Source organism: Pituophis catenifer, unplaced genomic scaffold (assembly GCF_029215685.1).
Source record: "Pituophis catenifer annectens isolate HBS135680 unplaced genomic scaffold, rPitCat1.0.hap2 SCAF_4, whole genome shotgun sequence".
NCBI lineage: Eukaryota > Metazoa > Chordata > Lepidosauria > Squamata > Colubridae > Pituophis > Pituophis catenifer.
Window position 1 is genome coordinate 106,426,333 of NW_027256884.1, and position 22,665 is coordinate 106,448,997.

General features: G+C 33.3%; 1 protein-coding gene across 1 annotated transcript in view; it reads right to left on the reverse strand.

The window, feature by feature from the left end:
• PDS5B (PDS5 cohesin associated factor B) overlaps positions 1-22,665 on the reverse strand; it is an 89,165-nt gene that overhangs the window by 28,832 nt on the left and 37,668 nt on the right. Inside the window, exons 3-14 of the mRNA XM_070942803.1 lie at positions 21,579-21,782; positions 15,448-15,534; positions 15,155-15,252; positions 14,471-14,597; positions 13,266-13,346; positions 11,543-11,683; positions 10,715-10,830; positions 8,499-8,593; positions 6,238-6,383; positions 5,727-5,878; positions 5,302-5,415; positions 4,155-4,236 (exon numbers count right to left, since the gene is read on the reverse strand). Of these exons, the coding sequence (XP_070798904.1) occupies positions 4,155-4,236; positions 5,302-5,415; positions 5,727-5,878; positions 6,238-6,383; positions 8,499-8,593; positions 10,715-10,830; positions 11,543-11,683; positions 13,266-13,346; positions 14,471-14,597; positions 15,155-15,252; positions 15,448-15,534; positions 21,579-21,782 (1,443 nt within the window). The remainder of the gene's footprint in view (positions 1-4,154; positions 4,237-5,301; positions 5,416-5,726; positions 5,879-6,237; positions 6,384-8,498; positions 8,594-10,714; positions 10,831-11,542; positions 11,684-13,265; positions 13,347-14,470; positions 14,598-15,154; positions 15,253-15,447; positions 15,535-21,578; positions 21,783-22,665) is intronic.

Genomic DNA, 22,665 nt, shown 5'->3' on the forward strand with positions numbered 1-22,665 from the left:
GCTCCCGAATGTGGAAAATCAATCAATCAATCAATCAACAAATACTGAAAAATATACCCAGCATTATTTAAAAAACAAAGTTTGAATTGAAAACCCAGTTTTTCCTACTATGAATATTTTTAGAATAAATAAGCATAACAATTTATTATTTATTCACATATATTTATTTATCAAATAAATTTATATACTGATCCATCTCACAGTCATGTCTGTGTGCGGCATACAAAACAATCCATTAAAAGAAATGTAAATCAACAATTAAAAACTATCTAAACACAAATATAGATAAAACCGTGAGGGAATGGACTAACATCCTACAGTGTAATTATCTCACGAGCTCCCTATAATGCTTCAATCTCCAATGTCAATAGCATAACATATATGTTAAAGGCCATGAGGACAACTGTGGCACCCAAGGGAAAAAAGATATGTACATTATCAAACCTGGAAATCAAACTTTGAAACATGCAGCAATAAGAAAATTAATAATATATATACAGGGCAGTAGTTTAACTAAATTTAAGCAAGAATAGCTTCCCTATATATTGCATGGCACATAACAAAGCAAACTTATTTAAAGTATGATTTTAAGCAGGAAATTTTCCATGTATAGGTAATAACTAAAGCATTTTAATGTTTATAAATAACTTGATGGAATCACCAATCAGAAACAATGTATAGGGTGATGGATACATCTATGTCTATTGTCCTGAATGAATTGCAGCGATAAAGTAAGGTAAATATGAAAAGAAGAAATAAAATTCAGTATATTTTCAGTAGTATATTAAGATACTTCATAATAAATATATATACTTCAAAAATAACTTGGAACTCTGCATTAAATGCAACACAATTCTATTAATTCATTGATTTTTTTTCACTCTTTTTAGCTGTACATCATACTACGAAAGCTTAAATAATTTCCCCACCTAGAAAAATGGATTGCTATGTAATTATGGTTGAAATTGACTCTTTGATTAACTGGGGATGCTGGGAACATGCTATTTAGTTAGCATACTGTAGAGCAATCAATGTAGATTTTAGCTGATATAAGCTGTTGGGATTTCTTGTTATAATATCTTGCCTAACCAGATCAGTATTAAATTTCTCAAAATGTTGAAGTTTAAATACACTGAGTAAGGTACTCTGTTTTCATATTTTCTGCCAGCAGAAAAAGATGAAAGAGACAATATTTCTAGCTGCAATTTTTAATGTTTTGAGAGCATGATCTAACCTGCAGAACGGTCTAACAATACAGACCATCGTAAAAAGCCTATAAATCCTGAACTTGAAATAGGAAAGGATATGTCTACAAAGTCTTACAGGGGATTAAACATAAATGGGGTAGTCTCTTGGAATTAAATTCTATTCCTTATCAGAAAAGAACAGACAAAATAAAGCATGATTACCTGTCAGAATTCTGCATGATCTGCTTTAAAGACTTTCAGAGATAATTTAGGTAAACTACTTCATGGATTCTGCTGCTTTAACAGGCTGAAGGACATCAAATATTTTTGACATTTCTATAGCCCTTGATAGTTTCAGGAACATGATAAATGTGAAAATATTCCACATATTACTTTTGATCTTTGAATCCATAACAAATCCCCTTAATGTGAGTTAAGCAATGTATTTCAACAAGTCTATGATTCACTGACCAATGTGTAAACATACAAATGTATATATGTGCTTTCACATATTAAAAATATCCTACTGACTTGACATCATCTGAACTGTAAATATTCTTAATACAGAAATAATACATATCAGCTTCAATATGAGGAAATAATATGAATAAGGACAGTTTTATATTACTGCTGACATGTAGATGAAATATATTAATATTACACTGAAACAAATCCAAGATCTGTTTCAATCATATTCTTAAAACTTTTTATTGAAAATCCTTGTTTAATGTGTAGTTCTTCATGGAAATTCTGAAGAGACTTTCTACTGGATTATGTTAAAGTTCTAATATACCATCCCAATTATTATTATAGTTATAAACCTGAACCCTGGTAGTTTTCAAGTTACAACAGCAATTGAGACTGGAATTTCTGTTGCTAACAATGCGGTTCAATAGCACAATGTCACATGACTGCATTGCTTAGGTTATGGCAATCCCAGCTGTTGTTAACCAAATCACACTGATTGTTAGGTAGGACCCAACATGATCCAAGCCATTATCAGACCCGAGCTTCAGTAAGGTAAGGGTCTGCCTTCTCTTCAACTTCTCCTACCCACCTATATTTTTCACATATTAAAATATCCTCAGCACCTCTCAGCGGTGACACTGGGATTGAAATAGAGGCCAAGCTGTCAGCACAGCCACCACCAAGGATTACCACCTCAACTCCCACACCACAGCCAGTCAGCCAAGCATCACAGTGGAAAGTTCTAAACATCCTATACTCTGCATGTCCTGCCATGCTCAGCTGACTTTCATTGTGATTTTTCTGCTACTAATAAAGAACACCTGACCTGGACCTACGTGAGGCAGCTGTTGGCCATGCCAAGCCTTCTTCCTGAGATAGGTTGCGCTGTTCCCCAAATAGCGCAGGCCATTCTTGTAATGCTTTGTCAGGCTTTTGAGGTCTTCTGGAACCTCACAAGAAGACTGCACCTACCATTCTCCAAATTGCCAGTGCTGTTCTTCTGATGCTTCAGAAAGCCTTTGGAAAACTTCTGAGGCCTTCTGAAAAATTAGAAGAATGGCATCCATGATTTGAAGAATGACAGGTGCAGATATTTCTTGAAATTTCAAAAGGCCTCAGAATCTAACAAAGCCGGCAATTTGCCAAGGGCTGCCATTGTGCAGGGTGACCAAAAGAACAGAGATGGGGGGGAATAGGCGAGTGAAAGGGTTGAAGTGCCTCTGTGGTTTTAAGTATGGGCAGGCTTTGATTACATGACCACAGGGATGCTGCAACGTCTGTAACTTCAGAGACTGGGTATGAGTGCCATTCATTCGGCATCACCCTAATTTCAAATAGTCGTGAATGAAAATTAGAGAATGCAACACTTCTTCATAGATAGTTTGAAGAAAGGGGCACTCCCTCATAAAAATGTATATGTTGGCTAAGCCAATATTTTTTAAATAAGTTCAGTCTAGTGCAACCCTTTCAGCACCAAGTGCCCAAACCGGACATGTGTGCGTACATGTGCGAGTACACACCAGAGTGCCGGACGCCTGAAGACCAGCTGGCTGGTGCGCATGTGCATGCCGGCTAGCTGGTCTTTGGGTTTCTTGTGCTCCACCAGAAAGCTTGAAAACTGGTACAGGTTTTCTTAAGTTGGCATTATTTCTAGCCATTTACACATGAGAGATAAGCAACTGAAGATTGGAGTGTACAAAACCCCATCTTATTGAGAATTTGAACCTCTTATCTTCTTGGTCCGACATTAAAGGTTTTTTAAATATAGGTTTGCTGTTTGAAAATAATTCTTAAGACAGAGTCTTTCAAAGAAGATCAGACCACACCAAGCAGAAGAAAAATGCAACACTCCAATATTCACTGAAACATAATATATTGGGAGAAAGTTTGTCATTCCTTAATGGTGCATGCCATATTATGAACTATCTCTATTTTATAGCACAAATTGGGCATGCTTACAAAATGTCTGTGATAGAAGCCTTGTTTATATAAAAATGGCTTCCATGGAGAGAATATTCTTTATCAGAAAGTAAATCATTCCCTAGGATGCTCTTGCTACTGCAGTGAATCTTATATTGAGATGAAAGTCTTTACTGAAGATAGATATAACATTGGAGGCAGATGAGTTGCTTTATATCTTTCCTATGAAATTTATAGGGCAAGGACATCAAAGAGACATTGGTTGCAAGTTGCTGCCTGGATTTTTACCTGTTTATTTATTCATCTGTAAACTGCCTTGAGCATGAAAAAGCATGATATTAAACTAAGTAAGTCAATAAAACAAAATGGGCTTAAAACAGTTTCCCACTAAAGTAAGTACACTAAAATTATTTCAAGTATTTAGGATAGAAAACACTGGCATATAGCAAAGTTTCACTTTCATATTATCATTTTTAAAAAGAAATCCAGAAAGTATTCCTTCTGTCAGTGAAATAAAATTCAAGCTGAAGTCCTGAAAATATTAGTGACATGTAAAATTTCAGAAGGAAATGAACTTACCTTTGTCTGTTTGATTAAATCAACCAAATCTTTTACTTGATGCCTTAGTAAATTTTGACATTTCCACATTTCATTCAATGCCCTAATCATAAAAATAACAAAGTACAAACAATAAGTGATGTAACAATCATCTTTGCAACTGACTAGACCTTATAAATTTTGTGAGAAACTCCTCCTGTTGTTGCTAAGCAATGTGGTCCCATGACGTCACACTTTACAACTGGATTGCATAGTGATGGAAATCCAGTCCAAGTTCTTAGTGTAACTTGAGGAGTACATGTACTGGAGTTACTAGATAAAAACATACTTATCTCTAATTTCATTCACTACCAAACTCTTTTTAAAAGTTGTCTGGTAGGTTCAACATATGTTGAATTGCTGCTCTCATAATAGTGTAGCTAGTGATATAAAACCATGTACAAGAAGTATTATTAGATTAGAGGATTCTACTGTCAAATAATAAATACCACCATCTTTTTCGGCTTATAAATTTAATTAGACAAAAAAAATAATTCATAGCTTTAGGGTTTGTTTGTTTTTTACTTATAGGCAAATATGATACCTAGAATCAACTAAAGGTTTTGGAACAATGTGGTCCTTAAGTGAAGACTACCTATAAGGCACTTATGTTGAGATACCTCCATCTTTAGAATTATAAACTGTTAAAGAAAGCATACATAAGATTCAAGTTACCAATTAAAGAATAATGAACGGTTCCTATTTTTATGACATAAGAGAATTCAACTGAAATGAAGAAGTGAGCTATATACAACTGCATGTGTTCACTGTTGCAACATACCCCACTGGCAAAAACAGATTTTCCATCTACTACCGTTCTCTAACACCTGCCTCCTTCCAAATCTACGCTTAACAAGTAAGGTTGACTAGAAAATTAAAGAGGTGGAAAGAGATTTTTTTTAAACTGTGGAAAGATAAGTACATGATGAGGATGTATCATACTTTACATGAGGCATTTTATTTAATAGTAAGAACTAAAAATGTAGTTCCAAATAGAAAATATTTGTTTGATAAGAAACAATTGAAAACCAAGATAAAAGCCTTCAGGCTTTAATCTATATTTCTCTTAATCAAAATTATCAATTACATTTGCAATGAAAATATTCCATATCTGTAATTGAATACATACTTAACAGCATTAGAATCAAGTGTTGCGTAAAGGTAGTATAAACATTTCATTCTTTCATTTGTTTCCAAATTGTGTGGAACCATATATTGAGCAAAGATTCGTTCTACCAGCAATCTAAAAAAAAATTACCAATAACAAGTTTCAGAAAAATATCAAAATTAATATTAAAGTCAAAACTTAAGCCATGATCAACTGCAGCGGGGAACAGTGCAATGGAAGTGGTTGATCGAATAATAACAGATCCCACCTCCCCCCAGTCTGCCCCCAGCCTTCCCCATGTGTCTTGGTTTTAATGTCTAATTTAAGTTTTTATGTTTTAACTGTATATGTAACTGTAAGATGCCCAGAGTTACCTTTTTTGTCATTATTTTCCAAACTTTGGGACAGAAATGTCTTTTTTATTTAAAAAACTGAAGATAACTTACCGATCATCAATACTGTTTTGGTAATATATATGTAATAATTTGTCCTTAATCCAAGCAATTTGTTTAGCAGCTTCTTTTCCAGCTTCTGATTGTAAAGAATATTTCTTGTATATCTGTGCAAGTCCCATCATAGCTTCTTTTCTCACCCTCCACTAAAATAATAATACATAATGAGAGCCCCCCCAACGTTTATTAAAAAGGCTACTATAAACATTGAAAACATACAGCAATATTTTTACTATATGCATAAAAAGAACCATGCAAAATGGCCAGTTTCAAAGTTCATTCACTCATAATTCTTCATTTCAAGGTCACAACTGTCTTGCTTAGCAACAAAAATTTTGGGCTCATAAGTCTAGGACTGACTATACAAAAAGTGTGCATGCAGAGTAGAAAATCAAAGTATATGAACATGCTATTGAAGGCCTTAAGAATAAAGGATTTTTAAAAAACAAATTTAACAAACTGATTACCCTTGGATTAGCAGTCTGTAATTAACCAACAAACTTACCCGTTTGTCAAGTGTTCGTTCTCTTACAAAATTAAGCAGATGATCATTCACAAGTAGGAGATCTTTCTTAGCAGCAGTAACTATTGATACAATAACATCATGCCTAATAGCTTCTTCAGGGTCATGAGATCTCACTTTAAGATATTCTGTATATAATACATAAAATATATATTGTACATAAAATACGTATTAACTGAAATGTTATATCATTAAGTTGAATACCTGCAATATACACTTATGAATATAATTCCTCTAAAAACAGAGTCATATATTATAAAATATGCCATCAGAGCCATTTCCTTTTTTCTCTAAATAAAATGAAACTTAGTTGTTGAATTATTATGAACTACAATGTCACTAATGGGAAAAATAAATTAAGCCACTCGGAAGGAATTTTCATTCTCTCCCTAACAATTATAACAACAAGAACCTATTAAAGGATTTGTGTTGCGTGGTAATTTCCATCACAAAGAAAACTAATAAAGCAAAGCACCATATTAAATCTTTCTTTCCCCTCTCTCTGATAAATGTTTAAATTTATAGCTCCACAATTTATAGCTTAAGACATGTGGTACTTGTTCTTTCATGGGCTTAAAAAAAATGTATCATGGTAATATTATGATCTCTGTGTTTAATACAAGGACCACACACACATATACACACACGCACACACAGACCCCTGTCCTATTACATTTTTCAAACAGGGAAAACTCTGCTTGCTTATTACTGATTAAGATTTGTTTAATTCTCCCAGACCAGCAATTTGAAACATCTGTATTTGTATTTGCAGAACCTAAGATTTCAAAGTACAGGAAGGTATTCATGCTTATGTCTCAATGTAATAACAGCTTATTTAGATATGACACTGATAAAGATAGTTTATGCTAACAAATTATGTTTCTGTGATTCAAAGGAATATAATAATCCAAATATGTTTCTCTGTTAAACATTGTTAGGCAGAAACAATCTATCTCCGTTCTAAAATATAATTTGAATATTACATTATTTTTCTTTCTTGCACAAAATAGTTTGTCACGGCACTGACAGCAGTATTTATTTTGCCAAAATAATGCCTTTTAAGAGAATCAAAATGAACTAAAACTGCATCCAACTAAACATCATTTGTTTTTGTCATTAATTGTATTTAAATCTAATTCTGCATTTTAATTGTTTTACAGGCAGTCCTTGGTTAATGACAACTCATTCAGCAATTGTTTGAAGTTATGACTGCTCTGGACATTTACAATCTGCCTTCAAAATTGCAATTTCTGCAGCATCCCCATAATTATACGGTTATGATTTGGACCCTTGGCAACAACTTGCAATTTGCAATTACGTTGCAATATTCTTCAGTCACATGATCATCATTTGTGACCTTCACCGTCAGCTTCTGACAAGCAAAGTCAAAGGAGAAGCTGGCAGGAGATGGTGATCACAAAACATTGGGTTTAACATCCACACAGGACTCACGTAGTGATTGCAACTGAAACTGCCATCGTGAGTCAGCATAGTCACATCTTTATGACGTCACTTAGTCCCAATTACCATTGTTAACCAAGGGCTATCTGCATACACTTTCACTGTAATTTGACTGGATAAAATAACTGAACTGAAGACAGAAATTACCTGGTTCATTTTTCAAAGAAATTTATGACAATTTATTATTTGCAAAATGCAAATATATTTATAAAGTAATGATGTCATATTCCCTAATACATATCAATTGGATTATTAGAAACACAGAAAACTGACAGCAGAAAAAGACCTAGTGGTCCATTAAGTCTGCCCTTTGAATTTATTTCCTTTTGGTTTTATTTTTAATAATTTTTTTTAAATTATTTTTATTTTATTTATTAAAGTTTTTACTTAAAGGGCTAAACTGTATTATGTCATAAATTGGCATGTTTTAGTTTCAAAAAATAACAAATAATACTCTTGAAGAACAAGTCTGGGTAACATCTATGTAAGAAAATTGTACATCTATAGGATGGATGGATGGCAATAGACAGACAGAGATAGAGAAAAAATGTATTTACATGCTCATATTAAAACTGTGTCAAACCTGAACATCTGATGGCCTTAGGGACAGAGACTCATAGGGAGTAATAAAACTTGCAGAGGACACTAAACAGTATGACTTGAAGCACACTCTTTATAAAGATACCATTATATTTAAGTATTTTATATTTTAAAAGTATAGTGTATTCACCATATAACTAAAAACAGAAGAGAACTTCTTTTACTCTGAAATGTATTGATACCTGTTAGATCTTTCGCTAGATCTGGATGGTTCATAAGGCAGTGACTGGCAAATTTCACACATTCAAGACGGATAGGGACATGTATATCATTAAATCTGTTTTTAAAAAATTAAAAATTTTAATAACCATGTTGTATCTTATTTCAATTTTCACCAAACTATTGTGTACAAAACTCAACCAAAAGATGCATATATAGAAAATATTTGAACATTAGATGGAACTTTGCAAAAAAGGATCCAGAGAATACTTATCTCTTAAGTTCTGTGCAAGAGAATACATAATACGCTATGATCCTACTTTTGCTTAATTGAATTTTATTTTTTTCTCATCCAAGGAATGGATAAAATACCAGCCAAGAGGGCCTGATTCTTCATCCAGGCCTTCAACTAGAGTGGTTTAATCTCACTCAGGTTAATGTGGGTATGTTTTCTGTTGTTGTGTAGTTTTTGCTATTGTGGGATTCTTAGTGCTCACTGAACTTTGTTGTTTTCTTGCAAGTGTTTCATTACCAAACTAGGTAACATCATAAGTGCTAGAAGGGAGTAAGTTTTTCTCTTACTAGTGTTCTGCCCCAGCTCCGGATTCCCGAGGATATTGACACACACCAACGGTCCTTATCAAATTTATTAAGTAGCAAGAATAAAACAAAGTCTGGCAAAGGTTGGCAACCAGCCCAGAAAGCAAGATACGATAAGACTTTTCCAAAAATGCTCTGATGATAATTACAAGTTGTTTCTAGCAAGAAACTTAATAACGGCGTGTGACTTAAATAGACTAAGGGAGTAGCCAATTATCCTCAAGCCTTACTCTCAAGGAGACCTCTTCCTCCTGAGTAGCCACTCCTGCCTTTTGGCAGACCTGCGTGCTCGAGCATTGAGAAGAGGCTCCTCCACTTCGCTCTCTCCACTTGAAGGAGCCTCTGGAGGTTCTGAAGGCCCTGGCTGAGTCTCTGCCTCTGGCACCACATCCTCTTCAGCCTCCTCGCTGTCTGACGCGAGTGCCGGCTGCGCAGGCTGCTGGTGCGACACCACACCAGCCTCATCGTCAGGATCAGCCTCGATCCGTGCAGGCCGCTGGTGGGCCACAACAACTAGTGGCTTGCCCTGTCAATGTTGATGGGAGTGGTCTTGGTGGTTCCTTGATTAGGTTTTTGTTTACTATTAGCTTACTTCTCTGCACTGTAGTTCCTTGATTGGGGTATTGTTTACTTATTGATTGTTCATCTAATAAACTCTTGATGTTAATCTCTGCTCAGCTTGGTGTTGAGTTTTTGCTATATTCTGTTCCTGTCTTATTGTGATATTATTTTTCTGTGCTTTTAATTTGTGAAATTGCTGGACAGTGTAAAAATAATAAATAATAAAATAAAATCTGTGCTTTTTAGCCAAAAATTGTGAACTATGAATCCAGTTGTCATTTTAACCAAAAGAAAAATATAATGGAAAAGACATGCATATGTGTATTTCTTAGCATTGTTTTTTATTGTGAAATGTATTTGTAACCTATTTGCAATTCTAGTTAGTTTCTAATGTTATCTTTGAAAAGGATATTAATATTAATGAAATGCAATATATCAACTGAATTATACAATGTTTTGATATGTAATTCTATTGATAAAAATCTACCTTATTCCATATAACACAATACATTGAAAGATACTTGTTATATTTTGCTGAGCTTCACCTTTGTACCAAAGATAGTTGTCTGAATAGGCAATAACAATACAGAGTCAGTAAATGAACTAAATAATCATTGATTATTTTGTTCATTTCTTACTTTTTCTTACTTTTTCTGGCATTGGGCCAGAAAAGAATGCTCAGTACCTCAAAGCATTAAAAAATCAGGAAACCACAAAGCCCACTAAGTCACAAATGCAAAAAGAAAACAAATGATTTATGCTAAAATAAACCATTTCTTCACTGACTTCATTAATTATTATATTAACCAAACCCAAGCAAACATGATAGTTTAGTAAAATGTAGAAGCCCAAAGTTTACAGTCTAAAAACTAGTATAAATAAGCTGGATCCTAATGGTCTATGGAAGTACAAATGCAGCTTAATTCTTTCCTAGGATACTTAAGAGTAAGCAGGATAATAGTTACTACTCAAATTTATGGCTAATACTAATGTTTCAAAATATATGAAATGTTGAATAATTACAATACATTAAGACTAAATTACAATTTAGTGAGAAACAAAATAAAACAAAACATACCTTCCCAAGTAGCATTGCCAAAGGGGTTTGTTCTGAGCGGCCAGCTCTGAATCTTTTGCTCCAAACATTTTTGCAAGAAGTTTTACAACCTGGAGGCGTTCCTCATTGTCATTGCTCTAGAAAATAGTATTTTTTTTAAAAAAGTATATAAATCTACATAAGTAAGCTTCAGAAAACTGTTTCTTCATATACTAAAAGAAAGAAAATAACAAAGAACTCAACTAAAATCACAGACGTGTGTGTGTACACAAACACACACATACACACACAATAGAACAGAAATTTTCCTGTAAAAAAACACCCTTTGTCAGATGTAAACAGAAGTCTTTGGGTAAACAGAATGACTTATTCCATGTGCAAATCATATGGGATCAACTTATGAACAAATAAAAATTTACAATAGCTTTCCTGTACTATTTTGTCCTTCTGCCCTAAGCAACTCTGTGATGGAAATGCACCATTTTGTTGATTTAAGTTAGGGCTACCAGATCTGGATTGTAAATAAATTTGTTTGTTTTGTTTTAGTATCTGTTTGCTGGTAGTTACAAGGAAGGACAGCTACTTAACACTGGAAATTAGAGAATTAAAAGTGTTTATTTTTGTTATTCAGTGATAGTTGAAAAGAGAAGAGCTTTAATATATACTGTGATATTAAAACATATCTGAAATGTATAGTGAGGGATGTTCATCAGAAAAAGAACTCTGACAGAGTGGCATTCCCTACAGAATTAAAGTTCTTATTGAAAAATGGTGCATCATCCATGCCCAGTACACAGATTTAAATCTTCAATTAATAGCAGTGATACTTTTATCTTGTGATAGACTTACCTTAAGTTTAAACTCAAGCTGTGGCAAAACTGAGAGTAAAAGATGGCTGTCAATATTATATAGCTCCAAAATTAAATCAAAAACATGCTCTGAGAGATCACTGATGGATGTTTTTCCTAGCATAAGTACTTGATTAAAGAACTGTGAAAAAAAAATCAAAATATGAACAGGATAGAAATCATAAATTTTTAATTTATTTCAGAACAATTCTAATTTTCTAACAAAACCAAGATTCCCTATTTTCCCCAAAAATTGTTATTTTTACAATCATATTTAACCCCATAACACTTCATTCATTAAATGGGAAGCTAACTTTTCATCTACTTTGGCTGTGCAATTAAATTAATTACAGGAAAATTAAAATATTAAGGGTAATAGGTATACATACTTAAAAAGCTAGTGTCAACTGGATTCTGTATGAACTTAAATTCACAATTTACATCAAAGAACCTGACATTTAAATATCTAGAAATAACTGTATAAATGTATAAATATTCTTAATGTGAGCTGTTAATGAATCATCAAAATTAAAATACAATTTGAAATAAAATGTAATACATTTCTGTATCGCTAATGGATCAAGAATATAAATGTCAGTTATTCATGCTGAAAGCTTATATACATATTACATTTTGAAAAATCAATCCTTTAAAAATTACTCATGTTATTAAAATAAATACTTCCTTAGTTCAGAAAACATGCAAGCCTTTGTAAACTGCAATGTCTCTTAAGGCAACTAGGTACTAGACAGTACTCCGCTTAGCATAACACAGTTCTATTTTATGAATTATATTGAAATACTTTAGTTGTCCTAGACCAATTCCAAATCAAACTGCAGAAAGAACGAGTAAGAGAAAATTCTATCTCCAAAAATGCCTAACTCTTTCAAAAGATCATCTCCATGTATACATTTCACATTAGAATAAAATATGAAAAACAATTAGCATTTTTTGTGACTAGAACTACTTGGAAAAGTTCAGCTGCAACTATAGAGATGATTGCTAGATACATCTTTTATCATCCATAAGATCACATCTTCTATCTAGCAGATGCTGAAAAGTAAGTGCTTTTGTGGAAAAAAATTTTTTTTTTGTGGAAAAAATATACTGGATGAATATTTCTTATATATAATTGAAAACATTCCTTTAGTTCAGTGGACTTTATTCTCAAATAATCACGTACAGTACTGTAACTGTATGCAGATTCAAACAGATGACAATGAACTCAATGGTATTCTATTATTAACTTCTTAATTATTGCTATTATTTTATATTTTATTGTGTGTCTTGTCTGCATCCTTTATCATTGGGCTGAGAGAGCATGACTGGCTCAAAGTCACCTAGCTGGCTTGCACTCCAATGGGTGGCTAGAACTCAGTCTCCTGGTTTCCAGGCCAGTACCTTAACCACTATAGCAAATTGGCTCTCAATACTAATTGGATATTGACTATCAATAAATGAACATCTAGTTTCATGCTTCAAAGCTATGTTATAGAAGGACAGTCAACAGAAACATAAGATACTAAATGCATCTGACAACTGATGTAATTAGCTACTGTTAACTTTGATTTATGAATGATGCAAATTCTAAATAAGAATACAGTCAGCTATGATTTGATTGTAGGAAAGTCCTAAACTATTCAATGCACAATATAAAGATATATTAACACTAATGATATATTATTCAGTTTTTTTCTACATGGTTATTTTAAATTATCACTTACATTAGTAATGTATGGTTCAATAGCCTGGGCTGTTCTCTTCAGTAAAGCCTTTGCCAAGTCATATGCTTGTTTGTTTAAATTCTGAAAAATATATTGGACACCAAATTATAGGTTTATTCTAAAAATTTGATACTCTATATTAAGTAAATCAACATAATTGGCTTTTTTCAAAATTTTAAAGCACAGGATGGGTAATATTGGTTAAATATATTACAACTATAAGCATTACAACCACTATAGATTGAGTACATAAAATACAAATGTACATTACAGTTAATGTTGTGTACAACTTTTAAAGACAGAAGCATTCAGGCTTCATATCTCACATGTCACCTATTTCTTCAGGATACTCCAGAGGATAGCTGGAGGTACATCTGATTAAGGTGTACAAGATTCCACTGTCAATCATGCAATTTGCTTTTTATCCTTCCTCCTCCTCCTCTGTTATATCCTAGGGCCAAATTTTTATTACCTTCCATCTCACAATCTACCGTGTTTCCCTGAAAATAAGACCCTGTCTTACATTTTTTTGAATCCTGAAATAAGCACTTGGCCTTATTGCCATGCACTCAAAAGCCCAATTGGGCTTATTATCAGGGGATGTCTTATTTTGGGGAAACAGAGTAATCATTTGAATTCATTCATGTTAAACTTCATGTATCTAATGATAATGACAATATTCTACAATTTTATTTTTATACACAAATACATATGGTATATTCACAATTCAGACTGTCAATTTTCTCATTTTAATTATAGTAGGCATCTCTAGATTAACTTGGCTTAAAATAAAACCTATAATACAAATTAATGAAAATGTCTCCAGATTCACTGTTGTCATGCCTTCTCACTTCTCTCCCACTCATTGCTATGGCAATGACAATATATTTCAGATTTTAATAAGGTGAAATTTAATAGTAATAAAAATAATAGCTACTTGACAGCAAAAGAGAAAGAATGTAAATATAAATATAATTTATCTAATGATCCTCCTCATTAAACTTAGACCAACATAACATTCTTTTATTTCATGCTTTAGAGATTCTCTAAGAAACAGAATAAATATTGGCTAATTTCACTCTTTCAAATAATCAGTCTATTCTTTGTGTTATAAATTCATGAATAAAAAGGTAGCTGCAGTATATTTTGCCAAGCATACTATGTATCAATTTGCAATATTTTTACATTAAAATATTAATTCTTACCTTATGTGCAGGGACTAGATTAACTAAAACTGTATCCAAAAGCTCTTGCGATACTGTATCACCTTCACAAATGATAGAACTCATCAAATCTACCATATGCATATGAACCTTCTGGTTATGACCATTGCTAAAATGAGAATAGTGTCAGCTCAGCAATATAATGTAAGTTATTATGGCCCATCCTAAATTAGAATTTGGATAATGAACCGTTTCTTTGAGACTGCAAAACCACAATTCTTATCTGGCATGCAAGAGGTTTCCTACTTGTCATTCTTCTCTTTTCATTGCTGTTCCCCACACCCACCATGGCGAAAAGGGTATCTTTTCCATTCTGACCAAACCTTCAATAGTCTGTCCCAAACACAATGAACATCAAGGTCACTGAGAACACAAGTTAACCTCATGCAAGTCCACCAGTAATCCTAACCATATTATTTCTACCTTGCTGCTAGTAACAGTAATTTCAGCTGTATTTAAATTTTGGCCAGAAGAGGTCTGAACTTGTACCCTAGAAAATCCCACTTAGTCAAGATTGCAAGGAAAATATTTTGTGGTGTGCAAAATGTTACTCATCCATGCAACTTTTTTCACCTCCATGCTTACAGATTTTAAGCCTATTCCTAACAATCAAAACAATCTGTCACTTCCATCAAGTATCAAAATTGCTGTTGAAGATATACTCACTTGATCACAGAAAATAACGTTCTGTACAGTTGCGTAAAGATTTCATTGCTATCTTCTAGTTCAAAGCATATGTTGTAAGATTTAACCCATGCAATATTCTATTTAGGAGAAAAAGATACAGTAAGTATAATTTAATAAAGAATTGGTAAAGTCAGTACTGAATAATTTTACATCATAAATACAGATCTGTTTCAAATATACTTAAAATGCTATTATATTTTATGCAGAATAGATATTTGACTAAAACTTTAATCAAACTAAGATTAATATGAATGACAATTGTTTACATTTACCTCTAATAAATAAAAATATCTGTTGAATTGTGGGCTTTTTGTATCTTCTAATCCTTTCAGTTGTCTTGTGATGAACATAAATATATCCTGAGGAGAAAAAGATTGTATATGTTTGTCAGCTAAAGTAAATATTTCTTGCATAATCATTCAGTCCAACTGAAAAAATATTGTCACTACACTAGTGAGCATTTAAAATGTTTTAACTAACCATTTCCTCTTATAATCCAATCCAGTAGGAACATCATTCAGGATATTGCAGCACCAATTTCCACTCTCATTTGTTGGTTTTATTTTAGAAGAATATTATCTTTTGAGTTTCCCAAGTCTGTTACAGAGGATATTGATAAAAGTAGCTCCTGGCCATCCCCCACCCTCCCATTAACATATTCCAAATAACAATCATATAAACATGAGGCATTTAAAATGACCTTATGTTGGATGTATTAATAATATAACATTGTTCATGGATTTTATAAACAATCAAGGTGGACATATAAGCACTTTTTGCAATATGTTCCAATACTACAACAAAAAGCACAGTTTGAGAGAGTAGAAACTGCAGCTCAACCATAACCTAGCTTGGAAAATGATTCAATGGTTACTTTGGAAAGATTTGTTGAAATCTTTAAGGGGGACTTTGGGAGCAACTCTCATAGCTTTCATTTCTTCCCTCAACTATGGGAGAGGGGGAGAATATACAATTAAAACCATATGAATCAATCTCAGGTTACTAAAATTAGTTCATGTTTAAGGTATCTGGAATTCTTCAAATAATTCCCAAAAATATTCCAAACAAAAATTGTGTTCAATGTAAATACATTTGTATTTGTTTCGACATATCATTCTTGAGCTGATAAAGTACGTAATCAGTAACCAAGAAAATTCATAGCCAACTATCCTTAAGAGTCATCCATTAATACATTTGGTTTAATTTTGAAAAATTCAATTAATTTGTTACCAACAGCTATATTCAGCTTTATTTATCTATATTATGCATATCAATTAATTTACAAATATATAACCTTTGTTACATTTCTTTTCACTCATATTTTAATTTTTTTATTCATATTTCTCAGAAAATCAAAAGCTATTATTATTCCTACTAAAGTAGTAATACTACAGTATACTGGTTACCATCTAACCAGTCCTCTGACATATACTATGCTCATTAATCATTTTTAGAATGTACAGGTGTGTGACTTCTACACTACATCGATTTAAATACAAACCATCTGCATCAAATATTTTATAATGAACAAAAAAAGTTTTATAATAATAATGTGTAATAATTTATAATATAATAAATGTATACAAATGAGAAAGCATATGTAGACATATGATAATGTACTTGTAAAATGGAAAAAAATAATCATGGAAAGCAGCAATGATCAGGTATTTTACTTGATGATACTAATAAATAAAAAAGGTAACCAAAGTATAAATTCATTGTTTTTGTTTTGTTGAAAACAACATATAAATACTAATGTTAATACTAATGTAAATACTAATACTAATTTTATTCCTACAATCCTACATATAAAATACAAATTTAAAATGCCAACAAAAAGAGCTAAAAAGATCAAAATCACTGATCTATTCAATTAACCTGTTAGACAAATTAGATATTGTATTATATGCACAAGAATAATTGGAATATTTTATGGAAGAAATGCATAAAATATATTGTATTTATGAATCTATAGAAAACAAAATGATAATAAATTACCCATTATCACATTTCTTTAATTCACAAGAAAATTTCTTACATCAACATTTTCCGAACACAACCACTAGGCGGCTTTATTTCAAAACCCTTGTTCATCCAAGCATACCATACAAGTCAGTATTGTAATTCAAGAGAAGAAAGGAATAGGGGAATAAGGAACAAGAAAGAACTAAGAAGAAAATGGAATGGAACAATAAATGAATATATAGATGAGAAATGAAAGACTCATACTATAGACATGGTATCATTCTACACATTGTACACTATTTTGATGAACATTATATGAAGCATTCTTTTGAAATTCCTTTGCACATCAATTCTCTGTTCCTCTCTTTCTTTAAAAAAAAAAAGGCTTCTGAGGTTTCCAGCAATTCCAATAACCATATTTCCAATTCTACAAATGTGCAGAAATCTTGTCTAATGCGAATCAAGGGTTGAAGGTGAAAGAAAATGTTTCAATCAAGCACAGTGAAGTTTCTTTCTTTCTTTTATTTCTTTTATTAGATTTTTATACTGCCTTTCTGTCACTGGACTCAGGGTGGTGGACAGCCAAGAATAAAAACATCACATACAAAAAATTAAAAAAAAAAAATTAAAAAAAAAATTAAAAAAAAAAAGAATTAAACAAATTTTGGCCCAATAAATTTAAAACACCCCAACTAAAATCAATTAACAATTAAAAATATCTAAGGGGGGGTGAGTTAAGCCAGCCCGGCTTGATGAAATAAAAAAGTTTTAAGGGCACGGCGGAAAGCACAGAGATCTGGGATCCTACATATCTCCGGGGGCAGATTGTTCCAGAGGACAGGTGCTGCCATAGAGAAGGCCCTCCCCCTGGGAGTCGCCAGCCGACATTGTCTGGCCGACGGCACCCTGAGGAGTCCCTCTCTGTGGGAGCGTACTGGCCGGTGGGAGGCTATCAGTGGCAGAAGGCGGTCCCGTAAGTACCCAGGCCCTAAGTCATGGAGCGCTTTAAAGGTGGTAACCAACACCTTGAAGCGCACCCGGAAGACCATCGGGAGTCAGTGCAGCTCGCACAGGAGGGGCATCACATGGGAGCGCCCCATCGCTCCCATAATCCCCCGCGCAGCCACATTCTGCACCAGTTGGAGCCTCCGGGTGCTCCTCAAGGGGAGCCTTATGTAGAGAGCATTACAGTAGTCCAGGCGGGAGGTGACGAGTGCCTGAGTGACTGTGTGTAAGGAGTCCTGATCCAGAAAGGGACGCAACTGGCGAATCAGGCGGACCTGATAAAATGCCCCCCTGGCCACAGCCATCATATGCTCTTCTAAAGACAGCCATGCGTCCAGGAGGACGCCCAAGTTGCAAGCCCTCTCCGTGGGGGCCAGTAACTTGTCCCCAATAGCCAGCGATGGCACCAGCTGACTATATCAGGATGCCAGAAGCCACAGCCACTCGGTCTTGGAAGGGTTGAGTCAGAGCCTGTTCTCCCCATCCAGACCCGCACGGCCTCTAGGCATTGGGATATCACTTCAAGGGCATCATTGGGATGGACTGGGGTGGAGATGTACAGCTGAGTATCATCAGCGTACTGATGGAACTCCACCCCAAAACCACGGATGATCTCGCCCAGCGACTTCACATAAATGTTGAACAGGAGGGGTGAGAGGACCGACCCCTGCGGCACCCCACAAACAAGGCGCCTCGGGGTCGACCTTTAGAACTTGGTAAGATTCTAACTGTTGTGGGAAAACAATAATTGCCTAACAGTAATCAGATTGTCTTAATGTAGTAGCAAATCTTTGTTTTATCTACTAAATTAAAATTTTTAAAAAAATTTGAATATCTGAACTTACTCATAATGATCAATTACAAAAATTTTAAACAGGATAAAAAATATTTGCAAATTTAAATTAGTGCTAACTATATTTTGTCACGTTTGCGTTTTTATTGTTATTAGCTTTACAGTTTATTTCCTCAATCCATTCTTCTTGCCCACCTGGTTAAGAGGCAAAAAGAAACAATGGCTTAAAAATGAAACTAACTGTGCAGCTAAATAACTCTTACTAGTATACTTCCTTCTCCCTTCTTTTTCACTCTACCTCCCTATTAATAAATGTTCCCTCTGTGGTTGTTTCCTCCTCCTTCAGTGAAACTCTATAAGGAAAAGGGAAACAATTTAAAATAGGCTGTACTAAGTCAAAACTTAAGCTTTCATTGGCTGCTTTCTCCTTTTTTGAAAGATCAAATGTTTTTCTCTCTGTCTCTGTCTCTGTCTCTCTCTCTCTCTCTCATACACACACACACACACCAGAAAAATTAAGAGCCCAATTTAAATCCAAATAAAGAAGAGCTCAATTTCCTCAGAAGTACAGTTGATAAACTATCCCCTATCCCTATCAAGCTACCCTTTATTCCTATGGAACTAGCTTTTCTTAATGGCATGACATGTAAAGGGTCTCCAAAGTGGCTCATAAATTATGTCAGTTTTCTATCAAAAATATTTGTAGAAATCAGATAGAAATTGATAGATATTTGATATCTATCAAATATAATTGTCTGTTGACTCCCTATATTCACTAACTCATAATCATCTGATTGTCTCAGTCTTCTGTCTCCTATTGTAATGAATCCTATCAAGTTGGTCAAAGCCCACTTACTACCAACTGACCATCAGTTATGGAAAAACAGTGGAAAACAGAATTGAATAGCGATTAGCCTTTCAGTAGTATGCAAAAACAGCCCTTCAAAAGGAAGGAGAAAACAATAAGGCTAGAATAGATAGTAATTTAATTTATTTGGAATACAACTGAAATACTTAACTTCATATAGAGTTTATCTTTTCTATCATGTTAAATATTAGTTTGGTAGTACTAACTTTTGTCTGAACTTTTAGCTGTTGGTGTTGCATGTGCCTGGTGCCTTGATTTTAAAATTCTACAGTTCTACACAGCAGCTGATTCATAGTAACAGGGAATGGAACATAAAACACATAAAAATCTTGTCAGTGTACCTATGACCTCCCCTCCCCATTGAGAAGTCATCAATTATTTTTAAAGGATCTTCTTAAATCCATCTGCCCTGTTTTCCAAATTGTGTAAACAGATTCATCTATATAATTTATTTTTTGCCTTTAAAACAAACTATACCTAGAGTTGCAAATAAATTTAATTTATTAATTAGTAGTTGATTAAGCAATGCAAGCTTTCTATATTACTTGATAAAGGTAGTATTTCAATTTTTAAAAAGTACATACTGTTTCTAAATAGATAGGATGTGAATGCAATACGTTATAAAAGAAATTTTTATTAAATAGAGCCTTGGTAGTACAGTGGTCTAAGGCACCCTGTTATTAAGCTGGTTATTAAGACCAGCTGCCTGCAATTACTGCAGGTTCGAATCTCGCCAAGGCTCAAGGTTGACTCAGCCTTCCATCCTTTCTAAGGTAGGTAAATTGAGGACCCAGTTGTGGGGGCAATAAGCTGACTTTGTATAAATATACAAAAGGATGAAGGCTATTGCTGAGCACATTGTAAGCCGCCCTGAGTCTCCAGAGAAGGGCGGCATATAAATCAAATTTAAAAAAAAAAAAATTTCAAGAGAATTTTGCATTCTGCAATTAATAATCCTCACCTTACATATTTGATACGTATAAACAGAATCTGCCAATTTACTACCTAAGAATATCTTTAAATGTTATTACAGTTTTTAAAAATGCTTTATTGTTTTACATTATCTAATTAAACATTACTTATTTGCTTAATAGTTACCTAGCTTTAAAGTATTTAAAGTCACTAGGAAAATGGAGCAAAAAACAGGATCCAGTTTTTTAAGACAGTCAGAGACAAATATCAAAGAAAGGTTGAGGTGAATAATGATCATGCTGCGCAAAGGACAGAATTTTCATTATTAATATAATAGAATTCAGTTCTTCGTCATCTTGGAATTATTGCTTTTGGAATACAAGAAGAAAAGGAATTTCTGCTAATTCCTAATTAAACATAAATGTATAATGTTCCCATTTGTATTCTGTCATAAAAGATTTGATTTAAATTAAAATTCAAAAAGACAGAACTCTAATTATCATTTTTAATTTTATAGTTTCCCTGCTGAGGGAGGATTTGACCACCCATTACTGAAAATTAATAATAGGAATTTGGCATTCTATTTTGCCGTAAGTGGCATATAAATAAAATCAGATAATAAAGAAAGCAATGAGGACTGAGTTTTACATTCCTCATAGTGATTATCAGATATGCTAAATACTATGCAAAAATCTACCAAATTGAAAATACACATCATAAAACACATAATACAGAGTTTCATATGCAATTGAAAATTATGATCTACTAGGCAATTTGCTTTTAATTGTTTAGAAATAAATATAAAATAGCATTGTTACACAGCCAGATTCCAAGAAGTTAAGTAAATCACACAACTTTACCTTAAGTTTATCGGGTGAAGTATATGGTGCTTCAGGAGCATATATTCTAAAAATGTCAGCAAGACAACATGCAACAAGCAAGCGCACATCTTTGTCAGGATGCTTAAGAAAAAAATCAGAAGCAAGATGTAAAGCAAGATTTAGATACAACTCCTTTTCCTCTTCGGAGTCTTGGTCCATATCCATAAAGGTTTTTACAACCATCTGCAAAAATAATGTTTAAAAGTTAGCAATATATTATAAACAGGACATTTCATAGACTATCATACATATATGCATGCATGCATGCATGCATACATACATACATGTTGTTGTTGCTGCTGCTATTGTTTTAATCATTTAATTGTGTCTGACTCTTGGTGACTTTATAGGCTAGTACTCTCCATGCTACCCTCTCAAGCACAGCTTCTTTCAAATTGTTGGATGTTCACTTTGTATCAGATTTCATGTTGTTTTTATCAGAGTGTTCTTTGCTTGCCCCTTCTTCTTATTCAACTAATCTTTCCTAGCACCATTTCCTTCTCCAATGAATTTGCATGCATGACACGGCCAAAGTAAATCAGACGTAGTCTTGTGATTTTGGCTTCTAGTGATATATCTGGTTTTATACGTTTTAACACTTCTCTGTTAGTTACTCTGGCTGTCTATGGTATATGCAATAATTTACACCAGCATCATAGTTCAAAGACATCAATTCTTCTTTAATTAGAATACTCTGTGTGTGTGTGTGTGTGTGTGTGTGCATGCATGCACACACATACACACACTCAGAAAAATCTGCTTTTTTCAATTGTAAGATCAAAAATGCCTTCAATACTTTTTAGTTATATATCACTTTATATTTCTCTATTAAGAGGTAACTGATATACACATCTGCAATAGAAATATAGTTTATGACCTGAAGATTAAAATAAATGTGAATGGTGACGTGCACTGGTAGTAAAAAAATTATGTTTGTTATTTTTTAAGATGCTATAAACTCATGCTGAAAGACTGAAATTGTAACAAAAAAACTAAAATACATCAGAAAGTATTAATAAGGATTTGTTTTCAGAAGATTATTTGCTTTTTAATACTTATATTTATT